Source organism: Eleutherodactylus coqui, chromosome 5, assembly GCF_035609145.1.
Source record: "Eleutherodactylus coqui strain aEleCoq1 chromosome 5, aEleCoq1.hap1, whole genome shotgun sequence".
NCBI classification, from domain to species: Eukaryota; Metazoa; Chordata; class Amphibia; order Anura; family Eleutherodactylidae; genus Eleutherodactylus; species Eleutherodactylus coqui.
Window position 1 is genome coordinate 267639532 of NC_089841.1, and position 21149 is coordinate 267660680.

Here is a 21149-nt window from a genome sequence, read left to right on the forward strand (position 1 = left end):
GTGCCTCAAGGGAAAATGACATCCGCAGGTATTTAGTTACCTGCGGGTGTCCAATGCATCCCTATGGGGCGCGGATCACTCGTGCGGGTGATCCGCTGCGGATCTGTCCCCGTGGACATTTACTGTAGCCGAAACGTGTTCAGCGTGGACCTGTGAGCTGTAAAAAATAAAAAATTTTTAACGGTAGCAGCTCCTCTCCACTTCTATTTTTCTTTATATGGAATTTAGCCGTCTGCCGTCGGCTGCTTGAGGACAGAGATCCCGTTACACCAGCTACATTGGAGGGTGCTGCTGGTGAGGTGAGCCCATGTTTCTTTTTTGGCTTATTCCAGTGGACATGAGGCCTAATTGTTTTATACTGGAAAAAGACTCCCTGGAGTCGAAACGTTGTATGTGGACTGCGGGGGAATCAAGATTATGTTTTATACCGCACCTCTTATGCTATCACCGCTGCCTTAATCTTACTGTTATCTTCTGTTGTGACTCCAGTTGTGTCTTAGGTCCAAACCAACTCCTCTCCCACTACCCCAACATTCGCTGACCAATACCTTCCAATCAATCACTTCTATCTCACTACCATTTGATAGATTCTTGGTCCTTCAACCACTAAAGACTGCCCTTCAGTCACTTCCCATATCTCCCTATTGACAGCACACAAAGTGGTGTTCTGAGGCTTCCTCATCCAGATAATAGCTCGCTGAGAGGGGAAGGCTACCACGGCAGTTGGAACCCTCACCCCCCTCCAGCCGGCAGGCAATCTTCAAAGACTCCCTTGGACTAGAGCTGAATTAGTTCTGCCTCAATGACACCACTGCAAAATCAGAAGGTCCCACCAACCTTACCATATGTTAAACAATGAACCTTCCAGCCCCCCCCCCCCAATCAAAGGGGTTGTCCCGCGGCAGCAAGTGGGTCTATACACTTCTGTATGGCCATATTAATGCACTTTGTAATGTACATCGTGCATTAATTATGAGCCATACAGAAGTTATTCACTTACCTGTTCCGTTGCTAGCGTCCTCGTCTCCATGGTGCCGTCTAATTTTCAGCGTATAATCGCCGGATTAGACGCGCTTGCGCAGTCCGGTCTTCTTGTTTTCTGAATGGGGCCGCTCGTGCCGGAGAGCGGCTCCTCGTAGCTCCGCCCCGTCACGTGCCGATTCAAGCCAATCAGGAGGCTGGAATCGGCAATGGACCGCACAGAAGACCTGCGGTCCACCGAGGGAGAAGATCCCGGCGGCCATCTTCAGCAGGTAAGTAAGAAGTCACCGGAGCGCGGGGATTCAGGTAAGCACTGTCCGTTTTTTTTTTTTTTAACCCCTGCATCGGGTTTGTCTCGCGCCGAACGGGGGGGCTATTAAAAAAAAAAAAAAACGTTTCGGCGCGGGACAACCCCTTTAACTTCATTTTTTTTAACACATAACAGTCCCCACATTAACCCTTTAGTGGCGGAGCCTGTTTGCACCTTCTTGACCAACTAATTCCTCAGTACTCTTCATCGTCGCAGTCCTGGAGCCATAGCTTTTACATTTTTTCTGTCGACATAGCCGGATGCTCGTTTTTGCGGGACAAGTTGTATTTTAATGGCATTTTTGGGCACATATAATGTACTGTATATAACTTATTACATTTTTTTAGGGGGATTGAGGGAAAAAAATTCTGCTATTTGTTTTTTTGATTTTATTTTAATGTCCCGTCTTCAAAATAAATAATGTCAATTGTTTCCTGCGGGATGAATTCTAATCTTCGTTTATCCAACATTTTTAACATTTTGATTTATTCTAGAGGCAAAATTAGCAAAATCTCCCTTTCCGGCCTTATTTTTGATCTGTAATGGCGTTCACCGTGTGGCAGAAATAATATGTTGAAGTAATTCTGCCGGCCGTGCGATTATGTCAGTACAATTTTGATATAGTTTTTTTTTTTTTCTGCAATGTTTTCACGCATTTTTAAACAATTTATTTTTTATTTATCGCTGTAAGACCTCTAACATTTTTCTTTTTTGGTCAGCGGTGCTGTGTAAGGGTTTTTTTTTATCTGCGGATGAGCTATACTTTTTAATCGTACCATTTTTCGCCCAATGCAAGCTTTTGATCATTTTCTATCCCATATTTTTTTTCAAGGCGAAATAGGCTAAACTTGCTATTTTTGCCATGTTTTTTGTATTTTTTTATGGGTAAAATAATGTGCTAGCTTCTTTTTCTGGGTAATAACGATATCACTTGTGTGATTTTTTTTTTTCACATAGTAAAGGGGGAAGGTGGGGTTTTGCTATTTTTTTTTTTTTTTTTTTAAATACTTCAACTTTTTATTTTTGCCCCACTGGGGGACTTGATTATCACTTATCTTTTATCATTCATCTAATACACTTCTACAATTCAATATAGTATTGCATTAGAAAACCTATGAAGCTCAGAGTCTCATAGGCCACTGAAGCCTGCAGACCCAAAGCATATATTCAAGACGCAGGGTGCCATAACAACCCATCAAGATCCCGCGTTTACATTGCGGGGGTCCATTGGATGTACGAGGGAGCCCCCTTCTTTTGTAAGCCTTTTCCATGTCGTGGTTACACTGACCGTGGTGTGTAAAGGGTTAAACAGCAGGGAGCTGTGGTTTCTTGGGTCCCAGCTGTTAGCGCAGGTGTCAGGCTGTCATCCGAATGCCCAATTCCCCCAGCATGAGAGACCTGCGCCAGACTTCTCATACAGTCAAAAGACAGTGCAGCAGAATAAATGGCCGCTGTTAAAAGAAGTATGGGTGGTTGTTAAGGGGTTAAACAAAGCTTTCTAGAAGAGTTGTCCTCAAAGATCACCCTAGACTTCTAACTAATAAATGCCCGGGTTCTGGCGGCTTCACAGTAATATATTTTTTCCAATTCTGAGTGTTCACCTTGCTAACTACTTTCATGCCATGTGAAGGGACACCCAGTGGGACAATCCTCCCTATTGGCAGTCATCTCTGTGATTCCTAAACTGGACACAGACCCATTTAGATATTTCTCTCATCAATGTGGACATGAAACTCCTCACCAAGATTTAAGGTGCACGCTTAAATACTGCTCTCCCCTTGATGAGTGGAAGGGATCAGGCGGCATTTGTTCCAGGTCGTCAGGCCCCGGACAACATCCGTTGAATCGCCCATGTCACACACATTTGTGGCCTCTCCTCCACAAATTTAGGCGACACCTAAAAAATTGGATTCACTACCAAATACTATGGATAGGAGGAGTGAATACCCTAAAAATGACATGTCTTCCCAAATTGTTCTATCTATGTGGAGCACTTCCAGTCCCGGAACACATCCTGAAAACTCTCCGTGTTACTGGGGTCCCACCTTCTAGGCTATACTGGCACAGACTGAAAGGAGGTCCGGCCATTCCAAATATCCTCAACAGACCCTTTGCCACTCAAAAACTAATTTGACAAACTCTAGAAGCCCCTGAAATCCATCCTCTTACCATGGATGCCGTTCTGTGGACCCCAGCATTGATTTCAGTGGGTTCCAGTCACATCCGTGTATTGTTGCAAGCGACTTGAACAATTGCGCAGCTTGGCCTATTTTGGTGCATATTACGCACTGCACTAAGCCAATGAAGTGAGTAGGCGGGCGCAAATATGCAGGAAAGCTCCGTATTCACTGTGTATCTGTGCGGCCCATCAGTGGGTCAATCTGACTTCTCTTTTATATGTGTATTTGCGCACACAAACCACGCCAGAGCCGGTGAGATATGTGGGAGTGAGCAATTATTGGCCGCATAAACACACAGCATATTTACGTGACGGACATGGGAATTAGATGGCGGCTTTCTCGCCGTTGTTCTCTACTGTTCTCTCTCCTGCTTTGCTGCAAGTGACAATGAGTGATTCTTTTGACGACCGTATGTGCGTGCGTTTTTGCACACATAAAATATACATGCGCAAAATAAAGAACCCATTGATGCATTTAACCCCTTCCCGCTGCAGGGCGTAAGTTTACGTCCTGGCAGCCTGGTACTTCCCGCAACAGGGCGTAAACTTACGTCCTGGAGATAGCGCGGGATCACATATGATCCAGGGCTATCCCGCAGCGGGAGCCGGCTGTCAGTCACAGCCGGCGTCTCGCTGCAACAGCGGGGGGACATCGGAGATGCGCCCGCCACTGTTAACCCCTTCCCTGCCGCGATCTAAGTAGATCGCGGCAGGGAAAGAGTTCACAGCGGGAGCGCGGCTCCCTCTGTGTCTCCGGCCGGAACTCGCGATGTCATCGCGAGAGCCCGGCCTGTCACCATGGCAACAGGACGCCAGACACTGGCGTCCTGTATTGCCTATGCCTGAGATCGCTGTATGAGCGATAAGGCATGGGAGAGCAGTAGCTCTGCCATGCCTTATGACAGCGATCATCAGGGCAGTGGTTAAAGTCCCTCAGAGGGACACAAACGGTGTAAAAAAAAGAAAGATTTAAAAAATGAATTAAAAAAAATGTAAAAAAAAAGAGTAAAAAAAACATTTTTTATGCTTTTTCTCAGATTAGCATAAAAAAAGGTAAAAAAAAAATTAAACCCCACATATTTGGTATTGTCGCGTCCGTAACGATGCGTACAATAAGTTGCACATGCTTTTGACTGTGCACGGAAAAAAACGCTTAAAAAAAAGCTAAAAAACTGAGGCAAAATGCTCATTTTTAACATTTTGCCTCACTAAAAACGCAATAAAAGTGATCAAAAAAGCCGTATGTACGCCAATAAAATCTACAGCTCGTCTCGCAAAAAATAAGCCCTCATAGAGCTCCGTACATCAAAAAATAAAAAAGTTACAGGACTTTGAATGCAGCAATTTAGAATAGAAAAAAGATTTCCAAAAAAAAGGGTTTTTATTGCAGAAAAGTGGGAAAACCTAAAAAAAAGTTAGCATTTTGGTATCGTTGTAACCGTACCGGTCTGCAGAAAAAATGGATTGTGTCATTTATGCTGCATCATTAACGGTGTAAAAAAAAAATAAAAAAATCTATGGCAGAATTGATGCGTTTTCTCTCCCTGCTATCATTAAAAAAAAAAAAAAAAATTTTACAATATAGTCTATGTACCCAAAAGTGGCACCGATAAAAACTACAGTTCGCCACGCAAAAAACAAGCCCTCATACGGCCGCGTCGACGGAAAAATAAAAAAGTTATGGCTTTTGATAAACGGAGAAGAAAATCCGCCAAAAATTGTTGCGTCCTTAAGCCCAAAATAGGCCATGTCATGAAGGGGTTAATGGGTTTCGTTCCCTGTATTAGTGACCATGAATGACTGCGCGATCGCTGTTTACACTGAACGAGAAGCGAATGAGCCGACGATGGTTTATATGCCGGCATAACGTGAACGGAAAGCGAATGATTCTCGCTCATCGTTGAGTCGTTGCTTCGTGTTTAGACCAAACGATTATCTTCGGTTTCACTCATTGGCACGAGACTCGCTCAGTGTAAAAGCAGCGTTAATCAGGCTGTCTCCAGGGTGTCTGCAGAGGAACAGTCCCACCTCCGGAGGAACGGCAAACATATCTTCCGGAACCGCCTAATCTTCCGCCGTCTCTGTGGGGTATATAATGGGTTGAGCAGTGCATAAATACAAGTTTCTGCCATGTCCGTACTTTGTCTCTCAGGTCCTCGTAGTATAGCCGCTCTGTACAATCCATGTCCTGCTGTCAGCTGAGGAGCGGATGGCGATGCATCCCGTCTGGGCGATCGTCCGTTTGCTGGCTGTATGACACTCTCCATGCAGCTTTGAACCGCCTGGAACCAAGCCGCGCGGGGCTGAAGGATGTCTGTCCTGCCGCGTCCTGTTGTCTTACACTTGCATTGTTAAAAAAAAAAATGACCCTTACAAATCTCATTGTTTAACGGGACAGAAATGCGCCGCCGCCACTTGTATGTTAAGAAGAACAGATCCTGATGGAAACTTGGCAGATGAAGACAAACCGACCTTCTAGCACTGATGGAAACTCATGGAACCTTGGTGTCCTCCATAATGGGACCATCTAGAGCTCTTGCCATTTTTGTTTATTTGCTCCTAATGAGAACCGGGCCTAAAGGCAGCTTCACACGGACATATTTGCGTTGCGCAGCGTGCGCGGGGAACTAGCACATCATTATGCAGAGACTAGAACCCATGGATGCCAATGGGCTTGTTCTCATTAACAATTTTTTGCGTGCGTTTCGGTCGTGTGCAAAAAAGTAGCACCTGCTCTATTTTTATGTGTATTTGCGCACTTGAAGGCCGCATAGAAGTCTATGGGAGATGCACAAATGCGCAATTCGCATGAAACGTCAAACGCATCTGGACCTCATTAGGCTAAATGGAGGGGGGAGGGGGCGGCTCGTGCGCACATGGACAGGTCCTGAGCAAAAAAAAACCCGTACAATGTGCTGGTACACAGGCAAATCAACCTCGCTCACTGCGCAAATACTTTGTGCTGAGGCAATCATATTTGCGCATACGCTCGTCTGAAGCCGCCCTAAAGCAATGCGTTTTAGAAAGGTGTAGAGGAGCGTAAAGCTGCGGCGGGCTGTTCTGGGAGCGCCAGCACGCCGCGGGCTCTAGTTACTGATGGAGGGATGCGGTTGTCGCCGTGTTGCATGGTAGGCCGCTGGCCGTGATGGAACGGGAGGACATTTCTATTCATAGTTTGTACATTTTCTTCTCAGGAAAAGAGACGGCGTCAAGTAGAGATTGAGAACAAGAGGCGCCAACTAGAAGATGACAGAAGACAGCTGCAGCACCTTAAGGTGAGTCTCCTCATCCGGACATCAGAGGGTCCTGGTGCTATTCTACTAGATTCCCAGTGTTTGTCTTGTTCTTCCCTTCTGACTTGGGCCTCCTTCAAACGAGCGGATGCATTTATACGTTCGACCGTAGCTAAACTCCCTTCCCTTTTTTCAGCTCCCATAGGAGTTCATGTGAGCTTCCAGTGTATCTAAGGTCAAGACCTATCTTTTGACGCAGCTTTAAAAACCGGCATCGGTTTTCGGTTTGACGTTGGTTTTTTTTCACGTCCATGCCAATGAATGCATTGGATCCAGTGCTTCACCTGGTCGCCATTTTTGGCCGACATTTTAGTGCGGTTAATTAGCCGCATTAAATCACCCGTGTGAATGAGGCCTTCGTTGGCTATAAAAGCAGTCCCTTTGATTGTTGATGTCAGTTACCATCCTCCCGGCTCCTCCTGTCTTATATGTGAAGTATCTCTGTAACGGAGTCTTATAAACTTTTCTTATGTTCTTTCAAAACTAATAAAAAAGTACTGAAACAAAAAAAGTAAAGTTGTAGTTCAAAGCAAGGGGGAGCGACAAAGGAAGGAATGAAGTCCTAACGCAACATCATCACAAAGTGATATAGAAAAAGATCCCTGCGCTACTAAAGTACCTGAAGGTATGGAAAAGACATAGACTTACTTCACAGAGGGGACTTGGAGGTAACCAATTCCCCCCCACCAGGTCAGCCAACAAGGGGTCACGCAGGAGGTCATAAGAAACTTTATCCAGTCGTTTTAATCCAAGTTAAAATTATGACTAGATGTCTAGGCAACGCGTTTCGGGGTTATGGAGACCCCTTTTTCAAGGCTGACCCCAGACATTTTCCACTGCTGCTCTCCCTGTGTGGTTACATCTGATGGAATGATGTACCTGCGAGGATTACTGAAGGCTAACGGGGACCATAGGTGGTGAGTCCTGTCATCTGATAGGCTCCATACCTGTTACTGCATTACCACTCTATTGCTTTGTATATTCTGCATATCCTCAGAGCGCAGACACCATTACATATATCATCACAATGTGGATCTGTGGGGTCGGTTTGATACACAGAGAACAATACTAATAACTATTGCTTTCTATTACGGCAGAGATGAGAAGTGCCTAATGAATATTATTATTTGCAGTCTAAAGCTCTCCGGGAGCGTTGGCTTCTTGAAGGGGCTCCGGCTTCCACTCCCGAGGAAGATGAAGCAACAAAGAAACAGATGCTGGAAGATGAGCAGAAAACCCGGGAACTTGAAGAAAGTATTCAGAGGTATGTGGATTGGCCACTGATACTTTTATGTTACTTCCTGCCACAATCACAGATGTTCTCTCTTCTTTCTGTTAGCAGAATTCCTGTCTACAACCCCCTACAGGCCATTCTGTGTACTGCATTCCTACAATAAATATATTGTAAAACAACATTAAAAGATCAGTTCCTGCCACACTCAGGGGAAAGTTGGCTGCCAGTCACAGAGAGAGGCTGCAGCAGCCATCAGGCACTTGGAGCCGGAGTTCCATGTAGACCTGACAGGGCCCGTCACTAGTCTGACAAAGGAGGATGCTCTCTAGACACCATCCGTGGGGAATGGTGATGGAGACCCCGTGGGTTGTGAACCCTTGGTCGTGATATGTTTCACAAATGACTGCTGTATATAAAATAAATGCTGACAGGTTCCAGAATTGCTAGTGATCCGAGTCTCGGGAGCCTTTCTGCACATGGTGCCCATTGCTGCTGAAAAGTGATCCGAATAGCGAGTACCCACAGGTTATCACAATACAGATATATACACCTTATACTTATATATTATATTAGGGAATTGTGACTTGATTAAAATTTGACAACAAAATTAAACCAAAGAGTAAACTCTAAGTGAATCTTGACCCCTCAGAAGGGTTAGAAATATCCAACAGAGAGTTTCTTCAAAGGGTTGTCCCAGTTATCCCCTACCGAAAGGATAGAGAAGAACTTGTTGATTGATGGGGGCCCGACTGCGGGGACCCCCATAATCCCAAAAGAGGGGTCTAGAGCATCCCATAGTGAAGGCACTCTCTGTCACACATGCGCAGTATCACTCCACTCATTTCAGTGGGACATCTGAAGATCGCTGAGTCTGAGCACTTGGTTATCTCCAGGGTTCTTACCGAAATGAGTGGAGTGGCAGAGTGATGGCCACTGCCTTCATTGTGGGACACTCAGAGTTTCAGGATTGGTGAACGTCCAAATGACTGGGAAAAGTTGTCTTTTTGTGAGACAACCCCTTTAAAGGGGTGGTCTCGCGAAATCAAGTGGGGTTATACACTTCTGTATGGCCATATTAATGCACTTTGTAATATACATCGTGCATTAATTATGAGCCATACAGAAGTTATTCACTTACCCGCTCCGTTGCTGGCGTCCTCGTCTCCATGGAGGCCGTCTAAATTCGCTGGCAGCTTGCTTTTTTAGACGCGCTTGCGCAGTCTGGTCTTCTCCTTTCAGCACGAGCCGCTTCAGTGTGCTCCCCGCTACAGCTCTTCTGCGCATGCGCAGACGAGCTGTCACTGCTCGGGAGCGCGCTGGAGCGGCCATTCTGTACCATCCTCTGTTAGAGGAAGGTGCAGAAACTGGAGCTGCCGTCCCGAGAAGCTGCCCAGGTGTCCAGCTGTCCCGAGAAGCCGCCCAGGTAAGTGATGGGTCGGGGGTGATGTTCACTGACAGGTGAAGGCCCCGGAGCCCAGCGCTGGGGAGCCGGGAGCGTAGCGCTGGGGAGCCGGGGGCTAGCGCCGATTACCTGCTGCCTGGCGGTGGGTGACTGGTCGGCGGCTGCGGTCGGTCCGGTCGGCGGCTGCGGGGCGTCTGGTTGCCATGGAGACACAGCTGGTAGCGTCTCGGGAGCGCGCACGTCGGGCTGCAGCGAGCGACGGGAAAAGAGCCGGCGGCCATCTTGGGGAAACTTTTATAAGTTGCTGAAACGCTGGAACGGTAAGTACGAACCAGCTAGAAAAGTCATTTACAGGGGGGCTTAGTAATGTGTACTTAATGGGGGGGACTGGGCAAAAAAAAAATGTCACTGCTTCCTCGAGACATCTCCTTTAAGAATACTTTTAAAGGGATCCAGTCACCTCCCTACTGCACCATAAACTAAGTTACTGCTATTAAGGAGGTGACAGGGTGATGGTTTTATACTCCCTGGTTCCCGCAGTGTCCGCCGCTGGAATCCGCACACCGCAGGGAAATGTGACTCTTCTCAGATTGCTGTTCTGCGCTCTTTCATAGACTTGTACAGGAGCGGCCGCCAGCACAGAGCCAGGTTTCTATACAACGAGCGGTCTTCAGCAAGGGGATAAAATATCCGTCACCTCCACTAACAGGACCAGTGCTTTACACGGGAGGATTACATGACCAGTGCTTTACACGGGAGGATTACATGACCAGTGCTTTACACGGGAGGATTATTGCTGGATCCTTCAAATCTGTAAGATAACCATTCAGCGTAAACGCAGCCAGCAATCGGGCGATGAACAATGATTCCTTTGCTTATCGTTCATTTCATGCAGTAAATGTGAAGGATTCAGCGAGCCAGCAATGTATCTGCTGTATAAACTGGCTGCAGGAGCGGCGCGGGCATTGTTGGCTTGTGCGAATGATAAATCCTACCCAGTTATAGCGCCACACGGAGGTCACAGATTATCTAGAAATAGAGAAAGTCCCAGCACTTCCTTAACCCCTTCCCGCAACAGGACGTACCGGTACGTCCTGGGGATAGCGCGGGATCACATATGATCCCGCGATATCCCGCAGCGGGAGCCGGAGATGCCCCCCCCCCCCCCCCCCCCCGCTGTTAACCCCTTCCCTGCCGCGATCTAAGTAGATCGCGGCAGGGAAAGAGTTCACAGAGGGATCGCGCTCCCTCTGTGTCTCCGGCCGGCTATCGCGATGTCATCGCGAGAGCCCGGCCTGTCACCATGGCAACAGGACGCCAGACACTGGCGTCCTGTATTGCCTGTGCCTATAATCGCTGTACAAGCGATAAGGCATGGCAGAGCAGTAGCTCTGCCATGCCTTATGACAGCGATCATAGGCATAGTGCTGCAAGTCCCTCAGAGGGACTCGAATAGTGTAAAAAAAAGAAAAACGTAAAAAAAAGAAAAATGTAAAAAAAAATATAAAAACAACCCTTTTTTATGCTTTTTCTAATATTAGCATAAAAAAATGGGAAAAAAATTAAAACCCCACATATTTGGTATTGACGCGTCCGTAACGACGTGTACAAAAAGTTGAACACGCTTTTTATTTTGTACGACAAAAAGCGTAAACAAAAAACGCTAAAAAACAGAGGCAAAATGCTAATTTTTAGCATTTTGCCTCACAAAAAATGCAATAAAAGTGATCAAAAAAGCCGTACATTCCCCAAAATAGTACCAATAAAAACTACAGCTCGTCTCACAAAAAATAAGCCCCTAAAGAGCTCCGTACATAGAAAAATAAAAAAGTTACAGGACTTTGAATGCAGCTATAGAGAAAAAAAAAAGATTTCCAAAAAAAGGGGGGTTTTATTGCAAAAAAGTGTAAAAACCTAAAAAAAATTTAACAATTTTGGTATCGTTGTTACCGTACCGACCCGCAGAAAAAATATAGTGTGTCATTTATGCTGCATGAATAATGCTGTAAAAAAAAGAAAAAGAAATCTATGGCAGAATTGATGCGTTTTCTCTCCATGTTATCATAAAAAAAAAATTAAAAAATTTTACGATATTGTCTATGTACGCAAAAGTGGCACCGATAAAAACTACAGATCGCCACGCAAAAAACAAGCCCTTATACGGCCGCGTCCACGGAAAAATAAAAAAGTTATGGCTTTTGAAAAATGGAGATGGAAAAATACCAAAAAATCGCTTGGTCCTCAACGCCAAAATAGGCCGTGTCATTAGGGGGTTAAACTGCCATGAATTTATTAATAAAGTGCTGGGATGTTTTTTTGTTTCTGGATCACTCTACGATCTCCGAGGGTCCGCTGGAGCTTCCCTGCGCGCTCCTCTAAGCAACTTTCATTTGCAAGATGAGGGGAGCTGACCTTTTTCTGAGGTAACCGTGTAGCTTTAAGGACGGCATTACTCCGGCCCATGCAGTTTATTTTGTGCAACTCAGCACAACAGATTTGCGCCACGAACAAATTTTTATTTGTACGCATATCAGCATAATTTACTGTCCTTTTTGCTCCCGCAGATTGTGTTCTTTTTGCGCAGTAGACACACATAGCCAGATTTTAATCCCCATTTAACATAGTAAGTTACAGAAGTATTTTTTCCCCGCTGAATTGCGCAGCATGTTGCACATTGAGCTCTCATTAGCGCCCTCCATAGGCCCCTATAGGGACCGTTAGTGTACAAATTTGCAGAAAAATAGAACATGTTTTATTTTTTTCTGCATGCAAAATTGGGAAATGACATCAATCTTTTATTCTCTGTGTAATCCGCCATGTGAAGGTGCCCTAAGAAACGGCTCATATAATGGAATGCAACTAAAACAGAAGCTAAAGGCGGCCGCATATCTGAGCTAGCCCTGTCCACATCGGCATCAGAGACATGAGATGCCCGACAAATAAAAGTCATACATGCAGGAACCGGACGGACCCCATTACAGTCAGTGGGGTCCGGTCAGCACGCTTTGGTTGTGTTATGGGACCAATCCGTTCTTTCCGGGGATTCAGTTTTCCTGCTCCCGTAACTGAGTCCCGAGCGCAGATGTGAATTTAGCCTTCGCTGTTACTAAATGCTCAAGCTCTCGTTGGAAGACCAGTCATCCTCCCCATACACACGCATTCGTTAGAAGACCAGTTGCCCTCCCCATACACACACACTCGTTGGAAGACCAGTCGTCCTCCCCATATACGTGCACTCGTTGCAAGACCAGTCGTCCTCCCCATATACACACACTCGTTGGAAGACGAGTCGTCCTCCCCATACACACACACTTGAAGGAAGACCAGTCATCCTCCCCATATACACGCAATCGTTAGAAGACCATTCATCCTCCCCATATACACGCAATCGTTAGAAGACCAGTCGTCCTCCCCATACACACGCACTCGAAGGCAGACCAGTCATCCTCCCCATATACACGCAATCGTTAGAAGACCAGTCATCCTCCCCATATACACGCAATCGTTAGAAGACCAGTCATCCTCCCCATATACACGCAATCGTTAGAAGACCAGTCGTCCTCCCCATACACACGCACTCGAAGGAAGACCAGTCATCCTCCCCATATACACGCAATCGTTAGAAGACCAGTCATCCTCCCCATATACACGCACTCGTAGGAAGACCAGTCATCCTCTCCATATACGTGCACTTGTTGCAAGACCAGTCGTCCTCCCCATACACACGCATTCGTTAGAAGACCAGTTGCCCTCCCCATACACACACACTCGTTGGAAGACCAGTCGTCCTCCCCATATACGTGCACTCGTTGCAAGACCAGTCGTCCTCCCCATATACACACACTCGTTGGAAGACGAGTCGTCCTCCCCATACACACACACTTGAAGGAAGACCAGTCATCCTCCCCATATACACGCAATCGTTAGAAGACCATTCATCCTCCCCATATACACGCAATCGTTAGAAGACCAGTCGTCCTCCCCATACACACGCACTCGAAGGCAGACCAGTCATCCTCCCCATATACACGCAATCGTTAGAAGACCAGTCATCCTCCCCATATACACGCAATCGTTAGAAGACCAGTCATCCTCCCCATATACACGCAATCGTTAGAAGACCAGTCGTCCTCCCCATACACACGCACTCGAAGGAAGACCAGTCATCCTCCCCATATACACGCAATCGTTAGAAGACCAGTCATCCTCCCCATATACACGCACTCGTAGGAAGACCAGTCATCCTCTCCATATACGTGCACTCGTTGCAAGACCAGTCGTCCTCCCCATATACACACACTCGTTGGAAGACCAGTCGCCCTCCCCATACACACACACTCGTAGGAAGACCAGTCGCCCTCCCCATACACACGCACTCGTAGGAAGACCAGTCGTCCTCCCCATATACACACACTCGTAGGAAGACCAGTCGCCCTCCCCATACACACACACTCGTAGGAAGACCAGTCGCCCTCCCCATACACACACACTCGTAGGAAGACCAGTCGTCCTCCCCATATACACACACTCGTTGGAAGACCAGTCGCCCTCCCCATACACACGCACTCGTAGGAAGACCAGTCGTCCTCCCCATATACACACACTCGTTGGAAGACCAGTCGCCCTCCCCATACACACACACTCGTTGCAAGACCAGTCGTCCTCCCCATATACACACACTCGAAGGAAGACCAGTCATCCTCCCCATATACACGCAATCGTTAGAAGACCAGTCGTCCTCCCCATACACACGCACTCGAAGGAAGACCAGTCGTCCTCCCCATATACACGCACTTGTTGCAAGACCAGTCGTCCTCCCCATATACATGCATTGGTTGCAAGACCAGTCGTCCTCCCCATATACATGCATTGGTTGCAAGACCAGTCGTCCTCCCCATACACACACACTGTTGACTTAGGCTCCGGCGAACGTGAATGTGTTCTCAATGAGGGGAGAGATGTAAGTCAACACAGAGGATTAGACTTGTTGAAATCCAGCATGCTCGATCGTTTATCCCTGGCATCTGCTCTCGGGAAGTTGGGGAACCCAATCCAGTTTAAGTAGGAGGCCAAGTCTGTAGCATTCGGTGGCTATAGGCAATGTTCATCTATAATACAGTTTATCCAAAATAGGTTGTTTGAAGTATGGATGACAAATCCAGAGAGGCAGCCGTAACCTGCAGTCCGCCGCCGCCGGGACGCGCGGCTCACAACATAAGGAAGCAGGACCTTAGAAGAGCTCATTTCTGTGTTTACCGCCATGAATGCCATGAGCTTTTGCTTTATTTTTCATGTACCATTTAGAAGTTTTCAGTAAGTTCTGATGTTACCGCGACATGTTGTGTGTTGTGGCGTAATATTCTGCCGCTCGGTACTCCCACCCAACAGGCACTTTTACATATTCTACAACTTCCCATCAACGTACTGTAATAGTCATCCTGAGAATATCTTTTCACATTCTGTAACCAAACGGCTATATATATATCTATCTCATGATATGGGTTGAGTCCAGTGTTATGTGGTGGCATCAGTGGCACCTTAGAGCAATCGCTGGTTATCTGTACAGTCAGCTTGAAGGTGAAATCTCCAACACCGGCAGCTGGAGGACAGTCAGGCAGCAACCTAGTTTAATTTACCTTCCAATTCATTTTACGCCTTAAAGGGGTTGTCCCGCGAAAGCAAGTGGGGTATACACTTCTGTATGGCCATATTAATGCACTTTGTAATGTACATTGTGCATTAATTATGAGCCATACAGAAGTTATTCACTTACCTGCTCCGTTGCTGGCGTCCTCGTTTCCATGGAGCCGTCTAATTTTCAGCGTCTAATCGACAGATTAGACGCGCTTGCGCAGTCCGGTCTTCTTTTCTGAATGGGGCCGCTCGTGCCGGAGAGCGGCTCCTTGTAGCTCCGCCCCGTCACGTGCCGATTCCAGCCAATCAGGAGGCTGGAATCGGCAATGGACCGCACAGAAGCCCTGCGGTCCACTGAGGGTGAAGATCCCGGCGGCCATCTTCAGCAGGTAAGTAAGAAGTCACCGGAGCGCGGGGATTCAGGTAAGCACTGTCCGGTTTTCTTTTTTAACCCCTGCATCGGGTTTGTCTCGCGCCGAACGGTGGGGGGGGGGGTTGAAAAAAAAAAAACCCGTTTCGGCGCGGGACAACCCCTTTAATGTTTAACTTAACTTACTAATAGTATTGTTTGGTGGAGATCCGCATGCTGAGACTCTCGGATCACTACACTGAGCGGGCAGAAGCACTCAGCTGAGCACTCTGTCTGCTCGGCTGCTACCAGTGAGTGGTGTAGGTATTCCATAGACTTTCTGTAGAGCTCCTACAGGGATGGACATATTAGTACGTTACAAGACTTTTCGTAGTACTTTGCAGAATTAAAAATTCCTTTTCCCCCATTCCACAGGCTAGAAAGTGAAATTGAGTTACTGGAGACTGGCATGTCTAGCACGTCCACCAAAGAGAGCTTAGCATCAGAGCCGGAGAACCAAGAATTGGCCAGAACAGACAAGGTGAGATTCATGTTGGCATTAGTTTTTACGTGTGATAGTAACATAGTATGTTAGGGTGAATGAAGACAATGTCCATCCAGTTCAGCTTGTTTCAACCTCCTTTTTGATCCAGAGGAAGGCAAAAACCCCAAGAGGCAGAAGCCAAATAGACCCTTTGGCGGAAAAATTCCTTCCCGACTCCATAATGGCAGAATAATCGCTGGATCAACCTTTGATAGTTCCTACCTAAATGTAAGACCCGGATCAACAACCCGCTGGTCACCTGATGTCTATATCCTGTAATATCATAGCTCTCTAGAAAGACATCTAGTCCCTCTTAAACTCCTCTATGGATTTTGCCATCACCACGTCCTCAGGCAGAGAGTTCCACAGTCTCACTGCTCTTACAGTAAAGAACCCCCTTCTGTGTTGGTGATGAAACCTGCTTTCTTCTAGACGTAGCGGATGCACTCTTGTTACCATCGCAGTCCTGGGTATAAACAGATCATGGGAGAGATCCTTGTATTGTCCCCTCATGTACTTATACATGGTTATTTGGTCACCCCTTAGCCGTCTTTTTTCCAGGGTAAATAATCCCAATTTTGTTAGCCTCTCTGGGTGATATCTCTTCCTAACCTGTAAATCAGCGGATGACTGAAAGCCCATAAAGGGGTTGTAAGGATTAGAAAAACATGGCTGCCTACAGGTTGTGTGTGGCATTTCAGTTCACCTTCATTCATTTTAGTGGAAACGAGCTGTAATACCAGACAATACCTGTGCACAAGTGTGGCGCTGTTTCTGGCCGAGAGCAGCCATTTTTTCTAACTCTGTACCACCGCTTAAAGAGTGCGAATGACAGTCCTGCAGGCACTCTGTGTCTCATAACAAGATGCCTCCGTATTCTCTCAGAATGCCGCATGTCTTAATCCATGAGGCACACAGAGGTGCATTCTGGGTGTGTAACCTATTACCAATTCACACTATACAATCTGGTGCAGTTGTCCGTATGATGCATAAGGGAGCAGTTTACGTCATGATCTGGAAGCTTCGCCGGCCGCCGCTGGAGTTACCGATCCAAGAATATAAACGGCTGTGTGATGAATAAAAACAACATGTTGGAAAATAATTCCAGACAGAAGTCTTCCAGGATGGAGGATCCTCGTCCGTCAGTGAACATCTAGGGGGGGACTTGCTTCAGGGCGCAAATTAGTAGCCAGTGATCCCCAAAAGGTTCCGTCACACGGTCTCAAGGAAAATGGCTCCCGCACTCTCCCGATTGTTCCGTTGGGGTTGTACTGAATGGCCGGATCTATATAGTGATAGAAGATGTAGTATCACCCTAATTGTAGCGCCCCACGGAGGGAGGCTCACCACACAGTTAATGATGTGAAGGCGGAACTCAAGAAAGAATGACGGAATCAAGGGTTTCCTTTTATTGCAGCTTTCAGTGTATTATTTGGCATCTTAAGTGACGCCACTAAAAATACATCTTGTCCCCTAAAAACAAGAACTCAGAAGGGGATTCAACAAAACTAAGAAGTCATGGCTATGAGAAGAAACTGTCAAATGGGGAAACCACAACAGCAGAGCTGGCGGCCAGCGGCCTATACACTGCACTGCGTGTAACCAATGGCCTATACACTACACTGCGTGTAACCAATGGCCTATACACTGCACTGCGTGTAACCAATGGCCTATACACTGCACTGCGTGTAACCAATGGCCTATACACTGCACTGCGTGTAACCAGCGGCGTGTACATTGTACTGCACTGCTTGTAACCAGCGGCCTATACACTGCACTGCGTGTAACCAGCGGCCTATACACTGCACTGCGTGTAACCAGCGGCGTGTACATTGCACTGCACTGCGTGTAACCAGCGGCCTATACACTGCACTGCGTGTAACCGGCGGCGTGTACATTGCACTGCACTGCGTGTAACCAGCGGCCTGTACATTGCACTGCACTGTGTGTAACCAGCGGCCTGTACATTGCACTCCACTGCGTGTAACCAGCAGCCTCTACATTGCAGTGCACTGCGTGTAACCAGCGGCCTATACATTGTACTACACTGCGTGTAACCGGCGGCGTGTACATTGCACTGCACTGCGTGTAACCAACGGCCTGTACATTGTACTACACTGCGTGTAACCAGCGGCCTGTACATTGTACTACACTGTGTGTAACCAGCGGCGTGTACATTGCACTGCGTGTAACCAGCGGCCTGTACATTGCACTGCACTGCGTGTAACCAGCGGCCTATACACTGCACTGCGTGTAACCAGCTGCCTGTACATTGCACTGCACTGTATGTAACCAGCGGCCTATACATTGTACTCCACTGCGTGTAACCAGCGGCCTGTACATTGCACTGGACTATGCGTAACCAGCGGCCTCTATATTGTACTCCTCTGCGTGTAACCGGCGGCGTGTACATTGCACTGCACTGTGTGTAACCAGCGGCCTATACATTGTACTCCACTGCGTGTAACCAGCAGCCTGTACATTGCAGTGCACTGCGTGTAACCAGCGGCCTGTACATTGCACTGCACTGTGTGTAACCAGCGGCCTGTACATTGCACTCCACTGCGTGTAACCAGCAGCCTCTACATTGCAGTGCACTGCGTGTAACCAGCGGCCTATACATTGTACTACACTGCGTATAACCGGCGGCGTGTACATTGCACTGCACTGCGTGTAACCAACGGCCTGTACATTGTACTACACTGCGTGTAACCAGCGGCCTGTACATTGTAGTACACTGCGTGTAACCAGCGGCGTGTACATTGCACTGCGTGTAACCAGCGGCCTGTACATTGCACTGCACTGCGTGTAACCAGCGGCCTATACACTGCACTGCGTGTAACCAGCTGCCTGTACATTGCACTGCACTGTATGTAACCAGCGGCCTATACATTGTACTCCACTGCGTGTAACCAGCGGCCTGTACATTGCACTGCACTATGCGTAACCAGCGGCCTCTATATTGTACTCCTCTGCGTGTAACCGGCGGCGTGTACATTGCACTGCACTGTGTGTAACCAGCGGCCTATACATTGTACTCCACTGCGTGTAACCAGCAGCCTGTACATTGCACTGCACTGTGTGTAACCAGCGGCCTATACATTGTACTCCACTGCGTGTAACCAGCAGCCTGTACATTGCACTGCGTGTAACCAGCTGCCTATACATTGTACTGCACTCCGTGTAACCGGCGGCGTGTATATTGCACTGCACTGCGTGTAACCAACGGCCTGTACATTGTACTACACTGTGTGTAACCAGCGGCGTGTACATTGCACTGCACTGCGTATAACCAACGGCCTGTACATTGCACTACACTGCACTGCATTGCATGTAACCAGCGGCCTGTACATTGCACTGCACTGTGTGTAACTAGCGGCCTATACATTGTACGCCACTGCGTGTAACCAGCAGCCTGTACATTGCAGTGCACTGCGTGTAACCAGCGGCGTGCACATTGTACTCCACTGCGTGTAACCAGCGGCCTGTACATTGCACTACACTATGTGTAACCAGCGGCCAGTACATTGTACTCCTCTGCGTGTAACCGGCGGCGTGTACATTGCACTGCACTGTGTGTAACCAGCGGCCTATACATTGTACTCCACTGCGTGTAACCAGCGGACTGTGCACTGCGTGCTATTATCATAGCAATCAGAGCTTTTATGGCTCAAATCCCCTTCAGTGACATAAAAAAATGGGGAAAAAATTAAAATAGTGTAACAAAAAAAAAACACACTAAAAACCCCTTTTTTGCACATTTTGCCCCGTATAAAAATTATTTTTTAAACCCCACATATCGGTATAATTGTATCCACAGCGACCTGTAAAATAAATGGAACTTACTGAAACTATAAAAACCTAAAGAACGGAGGCAAAATGCTTATTTTGTTCACTTTGCCACCCAAAAAACACTACAAAAGTAATCAAAAAAGGTGTATGTACCCAAGAATGGTGCTGATAAAAACTACAGCTCGCCACACATAAAACAAGCCCTCAGAGGCCCGGCCAGCGAAAAACAAAAAGCGATGGCTCATTGGATGTCACAAGGCAAAAAAGGGGGTTATTGTGCAATAGTGATTAAAAAATGAGTACATTTGGTATCGCGGGGCTCAGCCAGGAATGTATCGTGTGTCGTTTATGCTGCATGAAGTTCACAGAAATTCAGAATTGATGTTTCCATGGAATCTTAGGCTACAAATATCTTTTATCTTACCAAGAAAACAACATACACAAAATCTGAATCTGGATTAAAAGGCCGCGGCATTTATTTAGGGCTCATGTCCACGGGGAAAAGAAGAATTAAAATCCGCAGCGGATTTTAACTCTTCTCCCGCGCGCGGATCCGCACCCCATAGGGATGCATTGACCACCCGCGGGTAGATAAATACCCGCGGATCGTCAATAAAAGTGATTTAAAAAAAAATGGAGCATGAAAAAATCCGGACCATGCTCCATTTTCATGCGGGTCTCCCGCGGGGACGGCTCCCGCGGGCTTCTATTGAAGCCTATGGAAGCCGTCCGGATCCGCGGGACACAAAAATCACATTTTACTTACCCGCTACGGTTTTTCTCTTCGGCGCCGCGCCATCCTCTCTCAGCCGCGGCCGGATCATTTTGCTTCGGCCCGGCGCATGCGCGGGGCACGTCACCGACGTCATCGTGCACATCCGCCGAGCCGAAGAATGAAGATCCGGCCGCGACGAGAGAAGATGACGCCGCAGCGAAGAGAAGAAACGGAGCGGATCGGAGGTAAGTTTATTCTCATTTATTTGTATTTTCAGCGCTCATGTCCGCGGGTCAGGAGGGACCCGCTGCAGATTCTACATGTAGAATCCGTAGCGGGCCCGATTTTCCCCGTGGACATGAGGCCTTAAACTGGGTTAAAACATATTAAATATCATAAAATATATAAAATGTAGACTCAGTCCGTCCACCTCAAGTCGACCAAATATAATAAAATCAAATATAATATAACCTGTAGACTTAGTCTTGCATACTCCAGTCTACAGCACCAAAGTCCTTTTAATAGCCTTTCTGTCCACCCGCAGGAGGCGGGCGACATCCCACCCGGCCATGCTCATCCTATGACATGCCCCCCCCCCCACAACCGCCGCAGCCATTTCAATCATATTTTGCAAATTCATGTTAAGAATGTCAAGAGCAATATCAGATAGATGTACCTGGTCCGCCCTGTAAAACCCAGGAACGAACCCTTCTAAT

General features: G+C 47.2%; 1 protein-coding gene across 3 annotated transcripts in view; it reads left to right on the forward strand.

Annotated features, from left to right (window-relative positions):
* PALM (paralemmin) overlaps positions 1–21149 on the forward strand; it is a 98697-nt gene that overhangs the window by 67829 nt on the left and 9719 nt on the right. For all 3 annotated transcript variants that reach the window (XM_066604638.1, XM_066604640.1, XM_066604639.1), the window contains exons 3-5: positions 6665–6745; positions 7897–8027; positions 15818–15923. In XM_066604638.1, coding sequence (XP_066460735.1) covers positions 6665–6745; positions 7897–8027; positions 15818–15923 — 318 coding nt within the window. The remainder of the gene's footprint in view (positions 1–6664; positions 6746–7896; positions 8028–15817; positions 15924–21149) is intronic.